Source organism: Somniosus microcephalus, chromosome 30 (genome assembly GCF_052327205.1).
Source record: "Somniosus microcephalus isolate GS21.2 chromosome 30, FLI_Smic_1.0, whole genome shotgun sequence".
Classification (NCBI taxonomy): domain Eukaryota; kingdom Metazoa; phylum Chordata; class Chondrichthyes; order Squaliformes; family Somniosidae; genus Somniosus; species Somniosus microcephalus.
The window spans coordinates 28283396-28306377 of record NC_141016.1 but is presented as its reverse complement, the minus strand read 5'-3'; the positions used below and the strand labels follow the sequence as shown (position 1 = coordinate 28306377).

At 46.7% G+C, this 22982-nt stretch overlaps 1 protein-coding gene across 2 annotated transcripts in view; it reads right to left on the bottom strand.

The window, feature by feature from the left end:
• bmp1a (bone morphogenetic protein 1a) overlaps positions 1–22982 on the bottom strand; it is a 282531-nt gene that overhangs the window by 168019 nt on the left and 91530 nt on the right. Inside the window, exon 1 of one of the 2 annotated variants that reach the window (XM_085971289.1) lies at positions 18436–18530. The exons of the other annotated variant lie outside the window; for it this stretch is intronic. Within the exon in view, the coding sequence (XP_085827415.1) occupies positions 18436–18484 (49 nt within the window). The 5' untranslated portion in view covers positions 18485–18530. Of the gene's footprint in view, positions 1–18435; positions 18531–22982 lie in introns of those variants that run through there. 2 annotated transcript variants of the gene reach the window in all.

Genomic DNA, 22982 nt, shown 5'->3' with positions numbered 1-22982 from the left:
CATCGGTAGCACCCCAAGAGGGAAGTGGGGTGCTACTGGAAGCGCCCCGCCTCCCTCTTGGGGCGCTGCTGCGGCACGTCGCGGTATTGCAGGCCTTCCTCCCCTTCTTAAAGGGGAGGGGACTTGCGCAGCGCGACCCGGGGCCCAGCTGGGCCACCAGGGATCGGAGTGCAGCCGGCACGCCGCGGGGTGGGGGGGGGGGGAACAGCTTCAGTGGAGGCCAGGGACAGCAGAGGGGGCAGGTGCTGGCAGGTGACGAGCAACAAAAATGGCCACCCAGCATCTTCCCTTTAATTAGTGCCGCCCCGGCCGCAGGTAGGCCCCCCTGACCCCGTCGGACATAGCGTCAGGGTGCTACCGAAGATCGCGGCCAGGGCGCGAGCAGGACGCTAACGGTTACCGCCGCCGCTAACCTCCCACTGAATTTCATGGGAGGTGTTGGCAGTGCCGCGCCCGGGCGCAAAGCAACCAAATTTTTAGGCCTTTGTGTCCACAAGGAACTGGGTTGAAACCAGCCCAAATCATTTCATGTACAGTCAGCAGATACAGAAGATTGTCCAGGCTGGAGTTGAACCCAGAAGTAAGGAGTAAAAATTCACAATGCGTCTGCCACAACAACCACTGCCAGCAACAAAAAGAGACTCCACAGTACAAATTATACTTAATGATAGATGTCACAGGAGTGGTTTGAAGGCTGCAATCTCAGTGTAGGGTTTTAGACAATGGTCATTAAGCCATAGAATCATAGAATGGTTACAGCACGGAAGAAGGCCATTCGGCCCGTGCCAGCTCTCTGCAAGAGCACTTCAGCTACTCTCACTCCCCCACCCTTTCCCCATAGCCCTGCAATTTTTTTTTCCTTCAGGCACTTATCTAACTCCCTTTTGAAAGCCGTGATTGAGTCTCCTTCCACCACCCTTTCAGGCAGTGCATTCCACATTCTAACCACTCACTGAGAAAAAAAGTTTTTCCTCATGTCGCCTTTGGTTCTTCTGCCAATCACCTTAAATCTGTGTCTTCTGGTTCTCGACCCTTCTGCCAATGGGAACAGTTGTAACCTTTAGTTTATATTGCCTCTCTTCATTCTTTCTACCAAAATTTATCACTTTGCACTTTTCTACGTAAAAGTTAGTCTGCCACGTGTCCACCCATTCCACCAGCGTGTCTATGTCCTCTTGAAGTCTATCACTCTCCTCCTCACTGTTCACTATACTTCCAAGTTTTGTGTCATCTGCAAATTTTGAAATTGTGTCCTGTACACCCACATCTGAGTCATTAATATATATCAGGAAAAGCAGTGGTCCTAGAACCGACCCCTGGGGAACACCACTGTGTACCTTCCTCCAGTCCGAAAAACAACCATTCACCATTACTCACTAATACAAAAAGAAAATACCGCAAATGCTGGAAATCTGAACTAAAAACAGAAAATGCTGGAGATACTCAGCAGGTCAGGCAGCATCTGTGAAGAGAGAAATAGAGTTAACGTTTCAGGTCGATGACCTTTCGTCAGAACTGGAAAAAAGCAGGAAATGGAACAGATTTTTAAGCAAGTGTAGGGGCTGGGAAAAGGGGGAGGGGATGAAAGAACAAAAGGGAAGGTCTGTGATAGGATAGAAGGCAGAAGCTCCCTCCACGACACCCTGGTCCACTCCTCTACCACCCCCAGCACCCCTTCCCCTTCGCCCGGCACCTTCCCGTGCAAGCGCAGGAGATGTAACACCTGCCCCTATACCTCCCCCCTTCCCACTGTCCAGGGCCCCAAACACCCCTTCCAGGTGAAACAGCGATTTACTTGTACTTCTTGCAATCTAGTATACTGTATTCGCTGCTCACGGTGCGGTCTCCTCTACATTGGGGAGACCAAACGCAGATTGGGTAACCGCTTTGCGGAACACCTCCGTTCAGTCTGTAAGGGGGACCCCGAGCTTCCGGTCGCCTGTCACTTTAATTCTCCGCTCCACTCCCACTCTGACCTCACCGTCCTCGGCCTCTTGCATTGTTCCACTGAAGCTCAGCGTAAGCTCGAGGAACAGCACCTCATCTTTCGATTAGGCACTTTACAGCCTTCGGGATTCAACATCGAGTTCAACAATTTCAGATTATAACCTCGGCCCTTATATATATTTTTTTTTGTTTGTGTTTTCTTTTCTTCTCCCACAGGGCAGCTGTCTTTCATTCTGCCAGCGCCATTTACACTTCATCTAGAGCCATCCTTTGTTTCTTAACCTGTCCCATTACCATCTCCTTTTGCCTTGAATATCTCTTAATGTCTCTTAACCTCTCCTGCCTTCTATCCTATCACAGACCTTCCCTTTTGTTCTTTCATCCCCTCCCCCTTTTCCCAGCCCCTACACTTGCTTAAAATTCTGTTCCATTTGCTGCTTTTTTCCAGTTCTGACGAAAGGTCATCGACCTGAAACGTTAACTCTGTTTCTCTCTTCACAGATGCTGCCTGACCTGCTGAGTATCTCCAGCATTTTCTGTTTTTAGTTCACCACTATTCTCTGTTTCCTGTCACTTAGCCAATTTCGTATCCATGCTGCCACTGTCCCTTTTATTTCATGGGCTTCAACTTTGCTGGCAAGCTTATTATTTGGCATTTTATCAAACGCCTTTTGGAAACCCATGTACACCACATTAACCGCATTGCCCTCATCAACCCTCTCTGTTACCTCATCAAAAAACTCAATCAAGTTGTTTAAACATGATTTGCCTTTAACAAATCCATGCTGGCTTTCCTTAGGTAATCCACACTTGTCCAAGTGACTGTTAAGTTTGTTCCTGATTACTGTTTCTAAAAGCTTCCCCACTACCGAGGTTAAACTGACTGGCCTGTAGTTGCTGGGTTTATCTTTACACCCTTTTTTGAACAAGGGTGTAACATTTGCAATTCCCCAGTCCTCTGGCACCAGCCTCATTCCTAAGGAGGATTGGAAGATTATGGCCAGTACCTCCATGATTTCTTCCTTCACTTCCCTCAGCGTCCTTGAATGCATCCTATCTTCTATGTATGTTTATCCCATCTGATCCTGGTGACTTATCTACTTTAAGTACAGCCAGCCTTTCTAGTACCTCCTCCTTATCAATTTTTATCCCGTCCAGTATCTCCTCCACCTCATCCTTCACTATGTCTATGGCAGCATCTTCTTCCTTGGTGAAGACAGATGCAAAGTACTCATTTAGCACCTAAACCATACCCTCTGCCTCCATGCATAGGTCTCCTTTTTGGTCCCTAATTGGCCCCACCCCTCCTCTTACTACCCGTTTACTATTTCTATGCCTCTAGAAGACTTTTGGATTACCTTTTATGTTAGCTGCTATACGATTTTCATACCCTCTCTTTTCCCCTCTTATTTTCCTTTTCACTTCTCCTCTGAACTTTCTATATTTAGCCTGATTCTCAGATGTATTCTCAACCTGACATCTGCTCTTTTTCTGTTTCATCTTACTCTCGATCTCTTTCATCATCCAGGGAGCTCTGGCTTTAGTTGCACTACCTTTCTCCCTAGTGGGAATGTACCTTGACTGTACCTGAACTATTTCCTCTTTAAAGGCAGCCCATTGTTCCATTACAGTTTTGCCTGCCAATCTTTGATTACAATTTACCCGGGCCAGATTCGTTCTCATCCCACTAAAATTGGCCTTCCTCTAATTAAGTATTTTTACTCCAGGTTTCTCCCTGTCCTTTTCCATAGCTAATCTAAACCTTATGATACTATGATCACTGTTCCCTAAATGTTCACCGACTGACACTTGCTCCACTTGACCTACTTCATTCCCCAGAACCAGATCTAGTTCAGGAGAAGGTTGGCAGTGTTGTTTTCAGTGCTGCTGGTGTGCCTGGTTCTGCTGGTGTTGGGGCTGATCATGGTCAGATTCTGAGGACCAAGGTGAAGCATTATAAGCAGTACCCATGCTGATGGAATAGATGGCAGGTGAAGTTGAGATGACAGAAGCGATCTGTCACTGGTGAGAGAGGTTGTTCCAATGAGGTGACACTGGATAGAGAGTTTGCTCCAAACACTTGCAGCCTGCATAAAGCTCAATCTGTCTTCCAAATGCAGTAAGCAACAGCTTCTGAGCTTAGAAAGTGAACAGCTGCGAGGTGGGAGCTTTTATAGCACATTTAAGTGGTCAAGTAATCAGCTGATTCCATGGCCATTCAACTCCCGCCCAGTTTAACAGACGTGATCCCCGAGCAGCGTGGACTCTGTGGGTGAGCAGTTAAACAGAAAAGGTAAGGTAAAATGTATTCTTAATGATCTCTCAACAAAGCAATAATCAGCTTAATTGGGTCCCCCGCCACTGTGTGTTAGGTCTGCTCAGCGCTGACAGACCCGACATTGGGAAAGTCGCGTGGCAGCGGGTTGAGAGCGGGGTCCTGACCCACGATCAAAAAAAACACTTTCCCACCCGACCCGCCACCAATCCCGCCCGCTGACCCCCTGGAAAATTCTGGCCATATATTTCTAGTTTATTTCCTGCACACTTTGGGGGGTGGGGGGCGGGGTTAGGGGTGGGCTTAACAAGGCCAATCAAGGGGAAATAGCGTGGGTTCGTCATACGTCGCTGGGGATGGGACTAGAACCAGGAAGGCAGCAGTCCCGCCCCCAACTCGTCTCGGCTGGCAAAATTCAGCCCTCAGGGTACAAAAGCCAGGAGGTTATGCTAAACCTATATAAAACACTAGTTTGTCCCCAGCTGGAGTATTGAGTCCAATTCTGGGCACCACACTTTAGGAAGGACGTGAAGGCTTTGGGGAGGGTGCAGAAGAACATAAGAACATAAAAAATAAGAGCAGGAGTAGACCATTCAGCCCCACGAGCCTGCTCCACCATTCAATAAGATCATGGCTGATCTTCTACCTCATCTCCACTTTCCTGCCGTATTCCCGTATTTCTTGATTCCCCAAGAATCGAAAAATCTATCGATCTCTCTCTTGAATATGCTCAACGATTGAGCCTCCACAGCCCTCTGGGGTAGAGAATTCCAAAGATTCACAAACCCTCTAAACCCTCTGTGTGAAGAAATTTCTCCTCATCTCCATCCTAAATGGCCGACCCCTTATTCTGAGACTGTGACCCCTGGTTCTAGACTCCCCAGCTAAAGGAAACATCTTCCCTGTATCTACCCTGTCAAGCCCTGTAAGAATTTTATATGTTTCAATGAGATCACCTCTCATGCTTCTAAACTCTAGAGAATATAGGCCTAGTCTACTCAATCTCAGGAGTGTGATGGAATACTCTCCACTTGCCTGGATGAGTGCAGCTCCAACAACACTCAAGAAGCTCGACACCATTCAGGATAAAGCAGCCCGCTTGATTGGCACTCCATCCACCACCTTCAACATTCACTCCCTCCACCACCGGCGCACTGTGGCTGCAGTGTGTACCATCTACAAGATGCACTGCAGCAACTCGCCAAAGCTCCTTCAACAGCACCTTCCAATCCCGCGACCTCTACCACTTAGAAGGACAAGGGCAGCAGACGCATGGGAACATCACCACCTACAAGTTCCCCTCCAAGCCACACACCATCCTGACTTGGACCTGTATCGCCATTCCTTCACTGTTGCTGGGCCAAAATCCTGGAACTCCCTTCCTAACGGCATTGTGGGTGTACCTACACCATATGGACTGCAGCGGTTCAAGAAGGCGGCTCACCACCATCTTCTCAAGGGCAATTAGGGATGGGCACTAAATGCAGGCCTAGCCAGCGACGCCCACATCCCATCAATGAATAAAAAATAAAAAATAAAAATCTCTCCTCATAGGATAATCCCCCCACCCCAGGAACCAGTCTGGTGAACTTTCATTGCACTCCCTCTATGGCAAGTATATCCTTCCTTAGGTAAGGAGACCAAAACTGTACACAATACTCCAGGTGTGGTCTCACAAAGATTTACTAGAATGGTTCCAGAGATGAGGGATTACAGTTACATGCATAGACTGGTGAAGCTGGGATTGTTCTCCTTAGAGCAGAGAAGGCTAAGAGAAGATTTGATATAGATGTTTCAAAACATGAAGGGCTTAGATAGAGTAAATAAAGAGAAAATGTTCCCAGTGGCTGAAGGATCGATAACCAGAGGGCACAGATTTAAGGTATTTGGCAAAAGAACCAGAGGCAACCTGAGGGGAAACTTTTTTACGCAACGAGTGGTTAGGATTTGTAATGCGCTGCCTGATAGGGCGGTGGAAACAGATTCAATAGTAGTCTTCAAAAGGGAATTGGATAAATACTTGAAGGAGAAAGAATTGCAGAAATATGGAGAAAGAGCCGGGGAGTGGGACTGACTGGATTGCACTTCGAAAGAGCCGGCGCAGACTCGATGGGCTGAATGGCCTCCTTCTGTGCTGTACTATTCCAAGATTCTATGTAATTACACCCTCCCACCAGTGGTAGCACTGCAGCGTCTCCGCTGCCGAGGGAATGTAACTCGAGTGAGACACGTTTGCAGAGGTAATTCCCATTATAAATGTGGATATAAGAAGTTATAGTGAAAACAGACAGTAGGAAGTGAAATGCTTAATGTTTTTAATAGCTTATCAAGATAGCTTTATCTCTCCATCCATATAAAACAGGTAGGTAGATAGATATATAGACTCCTTGGGGGAAAAATTCGGTTGCTTTGCGCCTCCCATTAGCGCCCTAAGAGGGCGATAATGGGGTGCAAAGCAACAAGCGCCCGAGCACGGCAATGTTTGCGCCGCTCGCGAAATTGACCAGAAATTTTGCGGTGGCGCTAAACATTACCGCCACGATCTCCTGTAGATCGTGACGTCAGTCGAGCGTGCAACGCCCCGGTAGCGCCCCAGACCGGATATTGAGTGGAGTCCCCTGCCTTACCACCTGCCGCTAGCAACGACAGGTTGAGGGGAGCATTTTGCAGTCAGGAAGGGACTGGGGGAGCGCTAGTTAAAGGCGACCGCTTCCTGCCACTTTTTGTCAGCGACATTTTTGCACCACGCATTCTGAGAGAGAGAGAGAGACTTCTGGAGAGATTCAACACTGTGTGAAGGAGTTTTGGGTACTGAGCAGCACTTTGCAGGTTCATTTTGATTTGACCTTCCTTGCATCGATTTAGAAGAGACAATGGGGGCTGCACTCTGAGCTCCTTTCCTGGGTCTCTCCATTGTTCTTTCCAGCAGATTAGATGTACAGGTCTCTCCAGGCCGAGATTCAAGGCTGCAATGAGCAGGGTGTGGATGGAGAGCAAGATCGACCCTCCCCTTTAAGAACTGGCCGGCGCCAGTGTGTCTGTGTTCCATTGCTGACTGACATCACATGAGCTTTGCCAGCGCTCTGAGGTAGCACCTCGCTCCTCGGCGTTAGCACCTTAAGACAGGTGTGTAGCGCCTGATTTAGCGCTCCAATCACCTCCAGGGGCGATAGAAGCCAAGTTTGCAGTTGGAGGCGGTAATTAGCGTCAGGCGCTAAACTTGGCGCCCGGCCGATAATTGCGCCCCAAACAGGGTGACACTGAATTTCTCCCCCCTTGAGTTGGTAATGCTGTCACAGCCCAGCATTTTGAAATAAATGGGCAACACTAAAGGCAAAGCCTGTTATTCTTACTTACTGCAGAGGTGACACTGTAAGTTCTTGTCAGCCTGTTACTATAAACACAACTAAAGGACAAACCATTTCATCTGACCAAGCATCAGCAAGGCTATGGGAAATTCACCGGTTTATCAATGACTGTTTTGAGATGCGTCCGTCATAGTTAAGCCATCACATTTGTCACAAACGTAAATTTCTATGTCGCAGTTAAAGAAATAGAAAACCAACTACTTCCTGCTATTTTCAGAGAAACTTAACCACATTGGATACTTTCAAACTAACCTCAGGATTGGCCAGGGAAGGTCACAAAATAAAGGAGGCCATTCGGCCCATCGCGTCTGCGCCGGCTCTTTCGAAGAGCAATCCAGTTAGTCCCACTCCCTGTCTCTTCCTCCATATCTCTGCAATTCTTTCTCCTTCAAGTATTCCAGAGGTGAGATGAGAATAACTGCCCTTGACATCAAGGCAGCATTTGACCGAGTGTGGCATCAAGGAGCCCTAGTAAAACTAAAGTCAATGGAAATCAGGGGGGAAACGCTCCACTGGCTGGAGTCATACCTAGCACAAAGGAAGATGGTTGTGCTGGTTGAAGGTCAATCATCACAGCCCCAGGACATCGCTGCAGGAGTTCCTCAGGGCAGTGATCTAGGCCCAACCATCTTTAGCTGCTTCATCAATGACCTTTCTTCCAACATAAGGTCAGAAATGGGGATGTTCGCTGATGATTGCACAGTGTTCAGCACCATTCACAACTCCTCAGATAATGAAGCAGTCCATGCCCGCTTGCAACAAGACCTGGACGACGTTAAGGCTTAGGCTGTTAAGTGGCAGGTAACATTCGTGCCACAGAAGTGCCAGGCAATGACTATCTCCAACAAGTGAGAGTCTAAGTGTTATGTTCATAAATAAATAGACGTTATCATTATGAAGAGCTAGCTTGAGCTAGTCATTTATTCAGCCATGTGGACTAGTGTACAGGCATCCATCTTGACTACTGCCTTGTGGGTAGCCCACTACTAAAACATACAGCTCCACCTAGTGTACCATTCTAGAATGACATGTTACTGATCATTACATCCCCCTTCCTTAGAGGTTAAACAAAATCAATATCAATCAATCATAACGACATAAACATCTTCACAACAGTCAACACATTTTCAAAGCTTTACTTTATGAACTCTAAGCTTTTCATTCTTTTATTATAGTTTTTTTTATACTCAAAGATTAAGTCTATCAGGCTTTTTTACTTCGTGTGGATCTTCTCAGCACAGGTAAGTCTGATGTGTTTTCATGAGAGCCTGTATGTGTGTTTGTATTAGATTGTTCTGGTGGTGAGTGACAAGATTCAGTTGCGGCATTGACATCGATTTGCTCTTGGATAGTTTCTTGTGTTTTCAGGAGGGAACGGTGGTTCCTCCTGAGAATCTGTCCTTCCTCAGTTCTAACAGTGTATGACCTTGGTCCTACTTCCTCAAGAACTGTAGCTTTCCTGTTCCATGCATCTGGATCCTCAATCCTGACAACATCGTCCCTTGTCTATGGTTTCAGAGTTTTGGATGACTTGTCATAGTGTGATTTCTGTTTCAGCTTTAACAGTTGAAGTCTCTGTCTCAGTTCCTTACTCTGCTTTTCTTTTGCACAGCAGGGTAGCGTGGTACACAACTTGCAACCCATTAGGAGTTCAGCAGGTGAAGAACCACAGTCTAAAGGGGAGGCTCGGTAGCTCAGCAGGGCGAGATAAGGATCAGACTTGCTTTCTGTTGCTTTCTTCAGTAGCTGTTTGAGAACTTGAACACCTTTCTCTGCCTTACCATTTGACTGAGCATACAGAGGACTGGATGTGATGTGTTGAAAGTCATAATGTGCTGCAAACTGTTGTCACTCCTTACAGTTGAAGCACGGACCATTGTCGCTAACGGCAATCCTGGGAATTCCATGTCTGGCGAAGATGGATTTGACATGCATTATGACACTGCTTGCTGATGTGCTGGAGAGCAGCGCCATCTCAGGATAGTTAGAATAGTAGTCAATCACTATTAGATAGTCTTTACCATTCAAATGAAAGAGGTCCATACCAACCTTTTGCCATGGTGCTGTTGGTAAGTCAGCTACTATCATTGGTTCCTTTGCTTGTTTGTTTTGGTGTTTCTGACATGTCTCACATATGCCTATCATGTTCTCAATGTCCTTATTTATGCCAGGCCAATAAACAGTGTCTCTTGCTCTCCTTTTGCAGTTTTCAATTCCAAGGTGTCCCTCATGAATCCTTTTGAGCATGTCTTGATGTAGAGCCTGTGGAATGACTATTCTGTTCTGTTTTAGTAATAGTCCACTTGCAACACTCAACTCTGACCTGATGTGATAGTACTTTGGACAGGAACCTTTTGGCCAACCATGATGAATGTTCTCTATTACTGTTTGTAACACTGTATCTTTTACTGTTTCTTCTGCTATTTGCTTTGATTTTGTGTCTGACACGGGCAGCGCAGCAGTGACCATACTCACATGAACATCCACGTCTTCCTCAGTAGAGCTCACATGACTCATTGTGGGTGCTCGGGATAGTGCATCTGCTAACACTATGGCCTAGACATTGGGTATAGCCTCGCTTGGGGTGTTAGAATTGGCGCAGCGCAAAGTTTATAGCCAGACGCAACTTATCGCCACCTGGCACAATATTGGGTTGCATCGCCCCTAAAGGTGATTGAGGCGCGAATTCAGGCATTACACAGGACTCCTAAGGCGCTAAACTTCCAGCGCAACCCAATATCAGAGCGGACGGGTGCAGCGCAGGTGCTCTCAATTACTGATGGAGAAGGTGAGAGAGAGAGCAGAGCGCTTCACCAATGAGGCTCTGGAGCAATTGGTGGCCGTAGTGGAGCGCCGGCGAGATGTTCTCTACCCAGACAATGGCAGGAGACCGAATCATAAGGACTACCGACGAGCTTGGAGGGATGTATGCCAGAGGGTCAACTCCAGCAGCATGGTGACCAGGAGCCCTGTCCAATGCAGAAAGAAATTCAATGACCTCACTCGGGTCGTGAGGGTGAGTGTTGTTTCTGCAAACTTCTGCATCCCTTCATTTGCACCTGACTTTATAGCTACAGGGTGGGCTGTGCCCCATTGGCCATCTGCCAGCAAGCACCCATAGCCCTTTCTGGGCGCACACATGCACATTTGACTCAAGGCGTCATGTAAGGGCTCTTGCACCATGGGGGGCATGAGATGATCACTCAGGGCATCATGTAAGGGCTCTTGCACCATGGGAGGCATGAGATGATCACTCAGGGCATCATGTAACATAACTTCCCCTCCTTTCCCCTGCAGTCCAAGCTGGCGAGGATTGGCAAAGACCAGCTTCACACCGGCGGAGGACCTCCACAAGTGGTCACTCTCACGGATCTCGAGGAGAGAGTCCACCAGATTCTTGGAGGACGTCTGAGTGGTCCTGTAATCACTGCAGCTGCCGACCCCATTGTCGACAGTGATGGAAATGTTCTCACCTTTTACAACTGTCTCCTTCCACTTGTTCCCCCCACCAGCATGCTTTCTCACTGTGGACCCATGTCATAGCCTTGCCGCAATCTGGCATCCCTTGCTGCCAAGCTGTCCTTTTGCTAAAGCCACTCTTCCACCTCCCTGCTTTCAGATGCTGCATCACCAGCTCGGGAGCCGGTCCCTCAAGCTGCCAGTGCCAGTGCCTCCGAAGGCTCAATGAGAAAATTACTGTCCAACAGAAGGTCAGCAACTCTCTCCAGCAACGATCAGAATGGCCAGCCCAAATGGCTGCAGCTTTTATACTAGTGCTGTCCCCTTTAAATAGCACCCCCCGAGTCCAAGAAGGGCCTGGGAACACTCCATCCAACTGTCACTAATAGCGCCAGGCGGGAAGGTTGCGGGCGCCACCGAATATCCGGTCCGGGGCACCAAAAAGGCGTTGCACACTGAAATGACATCATGATCTGCCTGCGCCCGCGGGCGAGCGCAAAGAGTTAGCGCTGGTGCTAAAAGGATACTCAATATGGGAGGTGGTGTTATATTCACTGCACCCGCCTGAAAATTGGGTAACGCCCCAATTCTCGGGCTCTTTAGGCGCTAATCGCTGGCGCTACCAACCGAATTTCTAGGCCTATGTGTTTGCCTGGTGTGTAGATCAGTTCAAAGTCATATCTTTGCAGCTTCATCATGAGTCGTTGAATCCTTGGAGACATCTCATTCAGATTTTTTTTTATGATGGCAACCAGTGGGCAGTGGTCTGTCTCAACTGTGAAGGTGGGAAGTCCATATATGTAGCCATGGAACTTTTTTAGTCCAACTACCAAGCCTAGACATTCCTTTTCAATCTGGGCGTATCGACACTCAGAGTCAGTCATAGACCTGGAGGCATAGGCAACAGGCTTCCAATCTTCACCCTCTGCTTGTAGCAAGACCGCGCCTAGGCCATCTTTTGATGCATCCGTTGACACTTTGATTCTCTTTGTTGGGTCAAAGAAGGTGAGTACAGGTGTGGCTGTCAGCACTGTTTTGAGGTTCATCCACTCTTGTTCATGTCTTTCTGTCCATGCGAACTCATTTGTTTTATGTAGCAGGTCTCGCAGACAGGCTGTCTTGGCTGACAAGTTACGAATGAACTTCCAATGAAGTTTATCATCCCCATGATGCGTAGCACTCCTTTTTTGTCAGTGGGTCGGGGCATGTTGAGTATGGCGTTTACTTTTTCCATATCTGGCTCTATTCCTTTACCAGATAGATTATCTCCTAGGAAAGTGACTTCCTGGACGCCAAACTGACACTTGGCTTTGTTGAGCTTCAGTCCATTCCAGCGTATGCTCTGTAGCACTTTAGTCAGTCTCTCATTGTGTTCTTTCAGTGTGGAGCCCCAGATGATGATGTCATCAACATAGACCCAAACTCCTTCCAGACCTTCAATTATGTGTTCCATCGCTCTATGAAAGATTTCAGATGCAGATATTATCCCGAAAGGCATTCTGAGGAAACAATACCTGCCAAATGGTGTGTTGAAGGTACAGTATTTGGTGCTCTCTTCATCCAGTTTTAGTTGCCAAAATCCTTGTGAGGCATCGAGCTTTGTGAAGTATCTGGCACCTGACATTTCACTGGTGATTTCTTCTCACTTGGGAATCTGGTAGTGTTCACGTTTTATGTTTGCATTTAAGTCCTTTGGATCCATGCATACTCTTAGATCATTGTTCTTTTTCTTTACACATACCATGGAGTTAACCCAGTCTGTTGGCTCTTCGACTTTCCTGATGACTCCTAGTGTGGTCATTCTGTCCAGTTCTTTCTTGAGCCGGTCACGCAGGGGTGCTGGAACTCTCCGTGGAGCATGTACCACTGGCTGAGCATCCTCCTTTAGCTGGATCTTGTAAGTGAATGGTAGAACTCCAAATCCTTTGAACACATCCTGGAAATTACTCACTACAGAATCCACTGAGTCATCTGGTCTGCTTATGGCACAGTTTATACGGTAGACTCTCTTGACCAGTTCTAAGTCCTCACAAGCTTTGTCACCTAGTAGTGAATCAAGTCCTTCAGCCACAACAGAAAACATGAGATGATGCACTTTGTCTTTGACTGTCACTTTAAGTCTGCATACACCTAAGCTATCTATTTTCTGTCCATTATAGTTCTTCAGTAGTACTGACTTTTTCTGTATTTTGGGCTTTTCTTTCATATTTTTAATGTCACTCATACTGATTAAGTTTGCTTTTGCCCCAGTGTCTAGTTTCAATGTAACTAAAGCTCCATTTACCTGCAGTGACATTATCCATTTGTCCTCTTTTACTGCATTAACTTTATGTTCAGCATTGTCCATTCCTGAGGGCTGCACATTTTCTGTATCCTTTTCTATATTGTCACATGACACCATTCCTACAAAAAATGTCTCACTTAAATCAGTGTCCTCAATCACATTGACTTGTTGCCCTTTCTTTGTTTTTACTTTTGAAAAGCATTGTTTGGCAAAGTGATTCTTTCCATTACATTTTGTGCACATTTTTCCAAATGCTGGGCATTGTCTTGGCTGGTGCTGGTAACCACAGCATTTACAATTAAAAATTCCATCCTCCAATTGCTTTGCATTTCTGTTCTGCCCACTTTTCTTCTCCTTGTAGGACACAGCACCGACAGCAGCACAGTCACTCATTACAGTCGAATCATTATTAATTTCACTGAAAGTCTTTGCGTGCTGTTGAGCTAGCTCACTGACATGGCATATTTTCACAGCATTCTCCAATGTTAGTTCGGTTTCTCTCAACAGACGTTCCCTGACCTTTTTATCATGAATACCAAACACAATCTGGTCACGAATCATGGATGATTTCAGTTCAGAGAAATTACATGTCTGTGCTTTCAGTTTCAGATCGGTCACAAAGCTATCAAAAGTCTCATTTTGCTGCTGTGTCCGTGAACGGAACATGTGCCTCTCATAAGTCTCGTTCTTTTTTGGAGAACAATGTGTATCAAACTTCTTTAGCACATCGTCCATTTTTTCTCTGTCCTCCTCTTGATCAAATACACACGTATTAAATACCTCTATCGCCTGTGGGCCTGCAACCATGAGCAGTAACGTTATTTTCCTTGCGTCTGGCATCGTACCGAACCCAATGGCAGCAATATAGAGTTCGAATTGTTGTTTGAAAGTCCACCAATTGCAGTCGACATTCCCCGTGAGTTTCGAACCCTCCGGTGGCTTCAAATTCTCCAAGTTGCGTTTCACAATATTCAGCAGATATTACCAATCCTGGTACCATGTTATGTTCATAAATAAATAGACGTTTTCATTATGAACAGCTAGCTTGAGCTAGTCATTTATTCAGCCATGTGGACTAGTGTACAGGCATCCATCTTGACTACTGCCTTGTGGGTAGACCACTACTAAAACATACAGCTCCACCTAGTGTACCATTCTAGAATGACATGTTACTGATCATTACACTAAGCACCACCCCTTGACATTCAACAGCATTAGCATCACCGAATCCCCCACCATCAACACCATTGACCAGAAACTTAACTGGACCAGCCACATAAATACTGTGGCAAAAAGAGCAGATCAGAGGCTGGGTATTCTGCAGCGAGTGTCGAACCTCCTGACTCCCCAAAGCCTTTCCACCATCTACAAGGCACAAGTAAGGAGTGTGATGGAAATAACAACAGAAAATGCTGGAAAAACTCAGCAGGCCAGGCAACATCCGTGGAGAGAAAAAAGAGTCAACGTTTCGGGTCAAACCCTTTGTCAAGAGTGTGATGGAATACTCTCTACTTGCCTGGATGAGTGCAGCTCCAACAACATTCAAGAAGCTCGACATCATCCTGGACAAAGCAGCCCGCTTGATTGGCACCCCATCCACCACCTTAAACATTCACTCCCTCCACCACCGGCGTACCGTGGCTGCAGTGTGTACCATCTACAAGATGCACTGCAGCACCTCGCCAAGGCTTCTTCAACAGCACCTCCCAAACCCGCGACCTCTTCCACCTAGAAGGACAAGGGCAGCAGGCGCATGGGAACACTACCACCTCCAAGTTCCCCTCCAAGTCACACACCATCCTGACTTAGAAGTATATCGCCGATCCTTCATCATCACTGGGTCAAAATCCTGGAACTCCCTCCCTAACGGCACTGTGGGAGCACCTTCACCACACGGACTGCAGCAGTTCAAGAAGGCGGCTCACCACCTCCTTCTCAAGGGCAATTAGGGATGGGCAAGAAATGCTGGCCTTGCCAGCGACACCCACATCCTATAAAAAACGAATATTAAAAAAAAAATTATCCAATTCTCCTTTGAAGGCTACTATTGAATCTGTATCCACCACCCTTTCAGGCAGCGCATTCCAAATCGTAGCCACTCGCTGCGTAAAAAAGTTTTTCCTCATGTCGCCTCTGGTTCTTTTGCCAATCACCAAAAAAAATACTTCTGATGAAAAATAAATTGACAAAATATTAATGTATCTGTGGAATCCACTTAATCTTTCCTTCGACAATTCAAAGTAAATAAACCCAGTAAGCACCGAGCGTAACAGTACCTTACGCTGAAGCAATGGCTCTGCTGTGTCCAGGTTCTATATGGCAGTGGCTGCAAGATGTGGGTGTGGCGTTTGCACAGTGATATTAATCACTAACAACTCCCGCTGGGATCGCGATCCTGCACAATACAAGCCATTGGGAATTGCTTTAGTTGACTAGATTCCAGATTCCAAAATAATTTTACTCACACGACATACAAAAAGCAATCCCGCTAGCAAAAGGGAGCAAGCCAACAGCTAGATAAACTGTTAAGGAGCACGAGATTAAGAAGTACACGTGGACACACACGCAGGTCATTGCAAAGTCAAATCTGACGTGCCAACCTCGGATAAACACGTTACACAAAGTTAATGAAAGCAATGTGGCGGGTCACATCCCACTCACTCACAACTGTGCAGATCCACAGACAAAATCTCCCCCATTATCCAGTTTTCAAATGCTCAGCATGTTTGTACAGTCAGCCACTGGCACGTTTCAGCTACACTTAAAACAGCACAGATCAGTGGTAGGGGGGGAAATGGAGAGAAGTACAACTGTAGGAAATCTGTGATGAAAACAGAAAGTGCTGGAGCTACACAGGTCAGCGAATGTCTGGAAGAGAAAAGACCGGCTAGTGTTTCCGAACGTTGTTAAGCCGCCTTTCTTGTTGCAGGTGTGGCTGGATCTCCTGTGCTTTTGTGGCATTTTCTGTTTCTATGGCGAGTCCAGGCAGTTAGTGCGTGCAGCTGAACTCTATGAAATGTGCTTTGAATTGTGCAACGACAGAGATGTGAGGAGGCAGCGGCAAAGTGCAACAACCCCCGCCATTCTTCCAACGATTATTTTTGGTTTACCTGCTGCTGTGAAGCCGGGCACTGGGGGAGGCACAAGAACACAGGAACAAGAGGAGGCCATTCAGCATCTCGAGCCTGTTCCGCCATTCAATTACATCATGGCTGATCTGTATCTTAACTCCATCTACCCACCTTGGCGCCGTAACCCTTAATCCCCTTACCTAACAAAAATCTATCAATCTCCGATTTGAAATTTTCAATTGACCCACCCAGTCTCAACAGCTTTTTGGGGGAGAGAGTTCCAGATTTCCACCACCCTTTGTGTGAAGAAGTGCTCCCTGAATGACCTGGCTCCAATCTTGAGGTTATGCCCCCTTTTTCTGGACTCCCCCATCAGAGGAAATAGTTTCTCTCTATTTACCCTATCAATTACTCTAATCATATTACACACCTCAATTAGATCACCCCTTCTATACACGAGGGAATACAAGCCTAGTCTATGCAATCTGTCCTCATAATTTAATCTTTTTAGCCCCGGTATCATTCTGGGTTCTGACCAGCTCTGGATGACTCCCCACTGCCCACTCGTGCCTCTTCGCCTGCACCCTCTGCCTCTGACCCTGGATTACCACTCCACCATTGGAGGTCGACCTTCCCTTCACTCTCTCCTGCTCTCTCCGTGAACTACTACCCCTCGTTACCTCACTCCCTTCCATCAAAGGCCTCTTAAAAGGTCCAATCTCTTTGACCATGTCTTCAGCTCCCTCAAATCCCCTCCTACCCTTTCTCGTTTCCTCCCAGTGTCCTTCTCTCCATACGGCGGAGATGATCTTCTGTGTGAAGTCTGGCATATAACGTAAGATTTTGCTATCCACCTTGTGTCCTCCCAGGGCGGAATGATCCTCTGCTGAGTACTGTACTGTAATGATCAATAACATGTCATTCTGGAGTGGTACACTAGATGGAGCCGTAGAGCTGTATATTTAGTTGTATGTGTTTAAGACTACACTACCCACGATGCACTAGGCTACCCAGGAGGCAGTAGTCAAGATAGAAGCCTGCACACAGGCACACATGCTAAATCTCTACAGATGCTGTATCTAGAGAATGTGTACTGAATAAATGACTAAGCAGAAGCTAGCTGTTCATAATAAGAATGTCTATTTATTAATGAACATAACATGGTACCAGGAGTGACAACCACACCTGTACTCACTTTCTTTGGCCCGACAAAGAGAATCAAAGTGTCAGCGACCAAGGTCATACACTGTTAGAACTGAGGAAGGACAGATTCTCAGGAGGAACCGCCGTTCCCTCCTGAAAACACAAGAAACTATCCAAGAGTAGATTGATGACAATGCCGCAACTGAATCTTGTCATTCACCACCAGAACAATCTCATGAAAACACATCAGACTTACCCGTGCTGAGAAGACCCACACGTGTAGTAAAAAAGCCTGATAGACTTAATCTTTGAGTACAAAGAAAAACTATACTGAAAATGTATTGACTGTTGTGAAAATGTTTATGTTTATAGAGCACTAACAAAAGTGTTACTGATATCATCTTTATCGTTTTTCTTGAAAGTTGATTGATATTGATTTTGTTAACCTCAAAGAAAGGGGGATGTAATGATCAATAACATGTCATTCTGGAGTGGTACACTAGATGGAGCCGTAGAGCTGTATATTTAGTTGTATGTGTTTAAGACTACACTACCCACGATGCACTAGGCTACCCAGGAGGCAGTAGTCAAGATAGAAGCCTGCACACAGGCACACATGCTGAATCTCTACAGATGCTGTACCTAGAGAACGTGTACTGAATAAATGACTAAGCAGAAGCTAGCTGTTCACAATAAGAATGTCTATTTATTAATGAACATAACATGTACCTCCTCCCAGCAGCACGGATCCCGAAGGAGAACCCATAGCTCACCACCCCAAGGCAACAGCTTGCCAGCCCTCCAGTGTTTTGTACCACCTTATTAAACTTCTTTTTTAAAATATAGAACATTTCCCATTTCCGACACCCAGGCCGCGATTTTGCTGACCTTGTCGGGCGACGCTGGTGGCGGGTCCCGACCACGCTGCAGGCTCCATCCCGCTGTGTAGAATGAACTTCTGTTGATTGGGCTGGTTAAGCCCTGCCCAGCGCGTTTCCCAGCCAATTAGAGGAAGCGGGTCTGGTGACATAATTTGATGACACGTCATCAGCCGGTTTCCTTAAAGAGTCCGTGTCCAACTTTATCTTGACAGTTGTGCTGTCAGTGTTCTACAGCATTGAGGTGCAGCAAACACTGCACAGAGGTGAAGGGCTGCACCCAGGCTCTCCCATGACTCCCTCTATATGCTCCCCCTGCTGCTACATCGGGAAAGGCAAGTGTGCACGATTTGACAGCGGGTTCCCGACCCACTATCAAAAATATCAAATTTCCCACCCGACCCGCCACCAATCCTGTCCGCTGACCCTCCGGAAAATTCTGGTCCCAGTGTCAGCATTAAGCTCTCAGAGGTGAGGCATAGCAAGTGTTAAACCCTCAACCAAACCCTCATCGATGCCTTTGTTACCTCTGGACTTGACCATTCCAACACCCTCCTAGCTGGCCTCCAATCTTCCACCCTCCATAAATTTAAGCTCATGCAAAACTCTGCTGCCCGTGTCCTAACTCGCACTAAGTCCCGTTCACCCATCACCCCTGTGCTCGCTGACCTACATTGGCTCCCGGTTGAGCAACGCCTCAGTTTTAAAATTCTCATCCTTGTTATCAAATCCCTCCACGGCCCTCGCCCCTCCCTATCTCTGTAACTTCCTCCAGTCCTACAACCCTCAGATCTCTGCGCTCCTTCAATTCTGCCCTCTTACACATCTCAATTTTAATCGCTCCACCATTGGCGGCAGTGCCTCAGCACCCGAGGCCCTCCCTAATCCTCTCCGCCCCTCTCTCCTCCTTTAAGGCGCTCCTTAAAAATCAAGCTTTTGGTCACCTGTCCTAATATCTCAAGTGGCTCGGTGTCAAATTGTGTTTGATCACGCTCCTGTGAAGCGCCTTGGGACATTTTACTCTGTTACAGGTGCTACATAAATGGAAGTTGTTGTTGAATACAGAGGAAAGCTCCCTCTACTCTGCCACAATGATGTGACTCAGCACCAACCTCAAAACTACACCGGCTTTCCCATCCCGGAATCATTAACATAGTGGAGTGACGTGTCAGCCAGGCTGGTGAGGGGAGTCAGGTTCCCTTCTCTGAAGGACATCAAGTGCACCAGACAGCCACACATTACCAGCTGGTGGGATGGTGAACTCACAACCTCTAAGTTACTAGTCCAGGACCATAACCACTAGACTACCGTACTCTCTGATGTGCCAGAATTTCTACCATTCTAATGGTTCTAGTCCAAGAGCAGGACAGCCTGCTCATTTTAAGACCATAATCAAATCTAAACCACCTCTTAACAACTAGGCCGCCTCCCCACAGTACAGTACCACATCCTCATGAAGCAAGCCCCAGGATAAGCACCTGGAATAACCTTAATTGCACAGAACCTAACAGCACACTAAACATCCTCAAGGAATACTTTATAGTGTTAGATTTCTGCGGTAATAATTAGTAGCCAATTCCTTCATTCAAATAACATCCACACATGTTTAATTAAACACATGTGCGGACTCTATAAAGTATCAATTACGCAGGCAAGCTCTCTGCAAAGAGGCTCGTGAGTTCTTTACTTATTTGGACAAGGCTCTAGTTGCAGAATTGCTGGCTAGTCGAACAACTGCAGAACTGCTGTGCACCAGACAGGCTGTTTGAACTTTAGAAGAAGGAGAGGAATAGGCACCCACCGGGGAACAGCACGATCCCGTCGAGTGACTCGAATTCCAAGGCAACATACCTACCGCTGTGCAATCGATGGGATCAGCTGCTGGAGAAGATAGACGTCCTGGTTCCAGCCCACAGCTGACTCAGGGTCTACAGCTCTGTCGACCGCAGGGAGTTCAAAAAGAGACAACAAAAAAAACCCCGTCAGGCTGGTTGTGTGGGAAAATATTAAAAGCCGTCTGCGAGGGGATCATTATTTCTTTCCGTTAGATACAGAAAGTTTCAGTTCAAGGACTTTTGTTTTTTTGGCCAATTTCCTGACCTCCTGTCCTGAAGGCAGTGACTCATCCTGTGGTGCGTTTCCATGTCTCCAGGGAATGACGCTGCATCTCTCCCACGAGGCCATTCTTCATGTGAAAGTAGAGAGTGAGCTTTCACAAGCCCGCGGGTTAGATACAGATAAAGAAGGCCATTCAGCCCATCTTTGCTCACCCGCCCACCCAGGAGCACCCTACAATCCTCCCACTGCGGCACCCAACTGGTTCTTAACTCTTTCCAGGGTTTTCGCCGCCACGACCCGACCCAGAATTCTATTTCATGTTTTGATCCCTCTGTGTGTGAAGAATTTCATGACATCAGTCCTAAATTTATCTTTTACTAATTTGAACCTGTGCCCCCTCACTGTTTAATTTGAAGTAGTTTACTACCTTACAGCCCCCATTGGGATGTTTTACTACGTTATAGGTGCTATATAAATAAGAACATAAGATATAGGAGCAGGAGTAGGCCATACAGGGCCTTGGTGAGACCACACCTGGAAACATAGAAACATAGAAGATAGGAGCAGGAGTAGGCCATTCGGCCCCTCGAGCCTGCTCCGCCATTTAATGAGATCATGGCTGATCATCCAAATTCAGTACCCTGTCCCTGCTTTCTCCCCATATCCCTTGATCCCTTTAGCCTTAAGAAATATATCTAACTCCTTCTTGAATATATTTAATGAATTGGCCTCCACTGCCTTCTCTGGTAGAGAATTCCACAGGCTCACCACTCTCTGGGTGAAGAAATTCCTCCTCATCTCTGTCCTAAATGGCTTACCCTTTACCTTTAGACTGTGACCCCTGGTTCTGGACTCCCCCGCCATCAGGATCATCCTTCCTGCATCTAGTCTGTCTAGTCCTGTTAGAATTTTATAAGTTTCAATGAGATCCCCTCTCATTCTTCTAAACTCCAGCGAGTATAAGCCCAATCGACCCAATCTCTCTTCATACGTCATTCCTGCCATCCCAGGTATCAGTCTGGTGAATCTTCACTGCACTCCCTCCATGGCAAGAACATCCTTCCTCAGATAAGGCAACCAAAACTGCACACAATACTCAAGATGTGGTCTCACCAAGGCCCTGTACAACTGCAGCAAGACATCCTTGTTCCTGTACTCAAACCCTCTCGCTACAAAGGCCAACATACCATTTGCCTTCTTAACCGCCTGCTGCACCTGCATGCTTACCTTCAGCGACTGGTGCACAAGGACACCCAGGTCTCGTTGCACTTCCCCTTCTCCCAATCTATTGCCGTTCAGATAATAATCTGTCTTCCTGTTTTTGCCACCAAAGTGGATAACCTCGCATTTATCCACATTATACTGCATCTGCCATGCTTCTGCCCAATCACCCAACCTGTCCAAATCATACTGGAGTTTCTCTGCATCCTCCTCACAGCACACACGCCCACCCAGCTTTGTGTCATCTGCAAGTACTGTGCACAGTTTTGGTCTCCTTATCTAAGGAAGAATATACTTGCCTTGGAGGCGGTGCAACAAAGGTTCACTAGATTGATTCCTGGGATGAGAGGGCTGTCCTATGATGAGAGATTGTGTAGAAATGGCCTATACTCTGTGGAGTTTAGAGGAATGAGAGGTGAGCTCATTGAGATATACAATATTCTGAAGGGGATTGACAGGGTAGATGCTGAGAGGTTGTTTCCCCTGGCTGGAGTGTCTAGAGCAAAGGGGCATAGTCTCAGGATAAGGGATTGGCCATTTAAGACTGAGATGAGGAGGAATTTCTTCACTCAGAGGGTTGTGAATCTTTGGAATTCTCTGCCCCAGAGGGCTGTGAATGCTCAGTCTTTGAGTATATTCAATGCTGAGATCAATAGATTTTTGGACTCTAAGGGAATCAAGGAATATGGAGATCGGGCGGGAAAGTGGAGTTGAGGTCAATGATCAGCCATGATCTTATTGAATGGCGGAGCAGGCTCGAGGGGCCGTGTGGCCGACTCCTGCTCCTATTGCTTATGTTCTTATGTTCTTATAATTGCAAGTTGTTGTTGCTGTAAGGTCCCCTCTCAGTCACCTCCTCTTGAAAGAAAGACTTGCATTTACTATAGACCCCCAAACAGTCAGAGGGAGATAGAAGAGCAAATATGTAGGCAAATTTCTAAGAAGTGCAAAAACTATAGCGCAGTAATAGTAGGGGATTTCAACTACCCTAATATAAACTGGGGTAGAATTAGTGTGAAAGGTATAGAGGGTGTGGAATTCCAAAAATGCATTCAGGAGAACTTTTTTAGCCAGTATGTAACAAGCCCAACAAGGGAGGGGGCGGTTCTGGACTTCGTTTTAGGGAATGAAGCTGGGCAGGTGGAAGAGGTATCAGTGGGAGAGCATTTTGGTGATAGTGATCATAATTCAGTTAGTTAGGGTAGTTATGGAAAAGGACAAAGGTAGACCAGGAATAAAAGTTCTCAATTGGGGAAAAGCCAATTTTGCTAAGCTGAG